General features: G+C 50.8%; 1 protein-coding gene across 1 annotated transcript; it reads left to right on the forward strand.

Annotated features, from left to right (window-relative positions):
- The first annotated feature begins 1,761 nt into the window (after window positions 1–1,761).
- On the forward strand, window positions 1,762–3,540 carry LOC123407960 (probable chromo domain-containing protein LHP1). The gene has a single exon (XM_045101205.1). The coding sequence runs from the start codon at window positions 2,167–2,169 to the stop codon at window positions 3,358–3,360; it is 1,194 nt and encodes a 397-aa protein (XP_044957140.1). The 5' UTR covers window positions 1,762–2,166; the 3' UTR covers window positions 3,361–3,540.
- Window positions 3,541–3,907: the final 367 nt, after the last annotated feature.

A 3,907-nucleotide genomic window follows, 5' to 3' on the forward strand; every position in this document is an offset into this window, starting at 1 on the left:
CACGGTGATACGTGGAAGTGAAGTTTGAGAAGCTTATTACCTTTGGTACTTAGTACCCTAGATATTGTTCTTCGTGGATGCTTTGGCGTCCTAAAAGTTTGGTTGTGTCTCAGAGCTCAATCATTGTGTTGTAAAGCTCCGGGCAGGCGTCAGGGTCTCCAATTAGGTTGTGGAGATTACCCCGAGCAATTTGTACGGGTACCGGTGACCGCCCTCAAGGTTTGCCATTTGTACGGGTTCGGTAACCGCCCTCAAGGGTCCCTTAGTGGAATCACGGCATCTTGCGTTGTGCGAGGGCGTGAGGAAACTACGGTGGCCTTAGTGGCATCTTAGGAGAGCATTGTGCCTCCACACCGCTCCAACGGAGATTAGCATCCGCAAGGGTGTGAACTTCAGGATACATCATCGTCTCCGCGTGCCTCGGTTATCTCTTACCCGAACCCTTTACTTATGCACTTTTACTTTGTGATAGCCATATTGTTTATTGTCATATATCTTGTTATCACTTAGTTGTTTATCTTAATTAGCATAAGTTGTTGGTGCACATAGATGAGCCTAGTTGTTTTAGGTTTTGTGCTTGACAAATTAAACGTTAGTTTTATTCCGCATTTGTTCAAGCCTAAACGTAATTATTTTAAAACGCCTATTCACCCTCTTCTAGGCGACATCCACGTTCTTTCAGTAAGTTTATCCAAAAAAATTGTTTCTATTTTGAGATCGGGCGACCGAAACTTTCGTTTTCTCATGGCTGCCAACGTCACGGTGGGCATAAAATCCGATACCCGAAGTTCGAACCCGAACCTGTATAGCCTGAACCCGCAAAACCCAAAGACATTTTTAGGTAGCAACTCTAGAAACCCAAAATTTATTTGGGAAAGATAGCCGAACCCGCAAAATCCGAAGACATTTTTGGGTAGCAACTCTAGAAAGCCGAAATTTATTTGGGAAAATCGGGTTAGTAGTTCCGGTACCCGAAATACCCGAAAAACCCGACATTAGAAGAAGGCCTAGTAAAAATCACTGCTTCTAGTGGCGGCGCAACCCAATATAGCATAAAGCCTCAATTCTCTCATGGCCTAGTACTCGACCCTCGTAACCTAGTACTTGACCCGTACATACACATTCACACCACGATCCTGTCCCTTCGTGACCCAGCCGCCACACCACGCACGCATCAGCACATGATGCACGTCGCCCTTTGCTATGCTCCCAGCTCATCATCGCGACACCATCTTGCGCACGAGAATCATCCGGCCGCCACCACCATCGCGTGCATCGGATGGCCACCTCCATTCAATCGTGTCGCCACATCCCTCCTATCCCATCTACCGGTCATCTTCCTCCTATCTCGTCGGCCGGCCACCTCCCCGGTCCCTCCTGTCCTGCCGGCCTCCGCTGGGAAGGGGGCGCAGCGCAGCACCGTGCCGGACACTTTCTTCAATTCCGCCATCCTCTTCTAGCTCTCGCTTCTGTACACATGTAAAAAAAGGCTCTTATCTACTCTAGTTCGGGTAATCCAGGTTTACCTGAACCCGAACCCAGATTTTCGGGTAACCGAATTTACGAGTATTAGTTTTTTAAGACAAATTTCGAATATCATTCTAGAAAACCCGAATTTTCAATAACCTGAATTACCCGAACTGAATTTTCGGGTAAAACCCGAACGCCCAGCGTAAGGCCAACGGCCGCCCGGTAGATCCGTCCCTTTTATTTTACCTCCTAAAACAAAACTGCCCGCCTCTCTCGTTCATCCATCGGCCACCCCAATCCCCTCGTTACCACTCTCCCACACGGTCAAAGGCCACAAGCTAACCCTAGCCGCCGCCGCCGCCGCCGCCGCCGCCGCGCCCTACCTCCCCGCCCGCCACCCCTCCCCTACCCCTGCACCAACGCCGCCCCGCCCCTACCCCTGCATCAACGCCGCCGCCGCCGCCCCCCTGCACCAACGCGCCTCCCCCTGCATTAACGCCGCCGTCCCCCTCCACCAACGCCGCCGTACCCCTGCAACAACGCCTGCCCGGGTTCCTGCACCAAGATCTGTTCCCCCGTGTCGCCCCAAATCTGTGAGTCCGCCTCCACCAATCCACAAAAGATCCGCCCACAACCTGAGTCCGCCCCCAGCAGATCCACGGCATACTGAGGGGAAGCGGAATCGGATCTTTGGTGATGGGACGAGGCAAAAAGGATTCCACGGCGGCAGGCGGATCCGTTGATCCGGTGGTGGGGGAGGAGGCGATGGCGGTGATGGAGGTTGAAGAGGAGGAAGTCCAGGGAGACGAAGAGGAGGAGTGGAATCACGACGAGGATGAGGCGGAGGATGAGGAAGAGGAGTGGGAACAGGAGGAGGAGGAGGAGCCTGATGAGGCCTCGGCGGAGGAGCAGCCGGAGGAGCAGCGGTCGCCGCCCAAGCTGGCGGAGGGATACTACGAGATCGAGACTATCCGCCGCCGCCGACGCCGCCAGGGCCAGCTACAGTACCTCGTCAAATGGCGTGGGTGGCCGGAGAGCGCCAACACATGGGAGCCTGCAGAAAACCTGAGGGCCTGCTCTGATTTTGTTGATGCCTTCGAGAAGCGACAGCAACCAAGGTCCTATGGCAAGCGCAAGCGCAAGCGCAAGATCTCCATTACTCCGGTGGTAACTCCTAACCCTTCTTCTCATGGTAGAAGGGGCCGCCCACGGCGTTCAGATCCTCGGTCTCTGTCCCAACGTCCTGCCCCAGAGCGCAAGATATTGCCTCCCAGAGCAAGTAGCAGGAGAGGTACTGATAACAGCAACAGGCACTTGGTTACTGGGTCTGCTGCATCAGTAAACGTAGCTGGTCAGCAGATGCTTGGACAAGGTGCGACACAGGAGGGCAGCTCAAATGTGCTTTCGGTTGGTCTGCCGTCTGTTGTGGTTCATCAACAGGATGAGCATCAGCCTGCGAGTGGTGTATCAAAGGTTGGTATTTCAGTCCAGGGACCCCAGCCTCAGGTTGGCCAGGTGACCGGTGCCAAGAAGCGCAAACTTGGGTCTATCAGGAGGTTCAAACAGGATGAAGCACACCAGGAGCAAGGGCAAGTTCTCAATGGCACAAGCGAGAAGCCTGGCAACGAGGATGCTGACTCCACACAAGGAGAAACTGGTGACAGGACCAAGGGGCAGGACGGTGCTAACCAGCGCATCACTAAGATCATCAAGCCAGTGCGCTATTTTGCCACCATGGTAGATGATGTGCAGCAGGTTTCCATAACATTCAGAGCACTCAGGTCTGATGGGCAGGAGGTTCTTGTGGATGACAAGGAGTTGAAGTCTACAAACCCGTTGGTGTTGATAAACTACTACGAACAGCACCTTCGCTATAGCCCCACCTCGTGAAAAGGTTGCATGGAAGGTACTGGGTTGCTGTAGTATTCTTTATCCTTGTGGAATTTGCAGTGTTATAGGTTAGCCTGGTTAATGTACTAGTTGTGATGAATGTAGTAGAGTAATGGAATGAGTGCCCTTTTAGTTGCGACATATTTTGTTCAGGATTTGTAAAATCGACGATTTTTCCTAGGATGGCGTTTTGGTGCCCAAGTGCATTTGCACCTGACAACGAACATCAAATTCGGGAAAAATAGAAAAAAAGTAATCTAAAAATATTCCGCGCCCAAGATGTTTTGAGTATGCTAGGAGGGACAAATGACAATCGAGGAGGTCTAGCAAAAAATAAAAAAAAACATTCTCAATGAAACTTTGAATTAGAGACATTTTGCAAACATAAATCTGTTTTTTTTCTAGAGCTCCTTGACTGTTATTTAATCAGGAAAACTTGCACACTCCAGCATTTTCGGTGTAAAAAAGTAGAATTTAAAAAAGTTATTTATTTTTATTTTTTGTTTATATATATGGAGTTGATCTGTTTGGGCTCATCTATGGATTA

Source organism: Hordeum vulgare, chromosome 7H (genome assembly GCF_904849725.1).
Source record: "Hordeum vulgare subsp. vulgare chromosome 7H, MorexV3_pseudomolecules_assembly, whole genome shotgun sequence".
NCBI classification, from domain to species: domain Eukaryota; kingdom Viridiplantae; phylum Streptophyta; class Magnoliopsida; order Poales; family Poaceae; genus Hordeum; species Hordeum vulgare.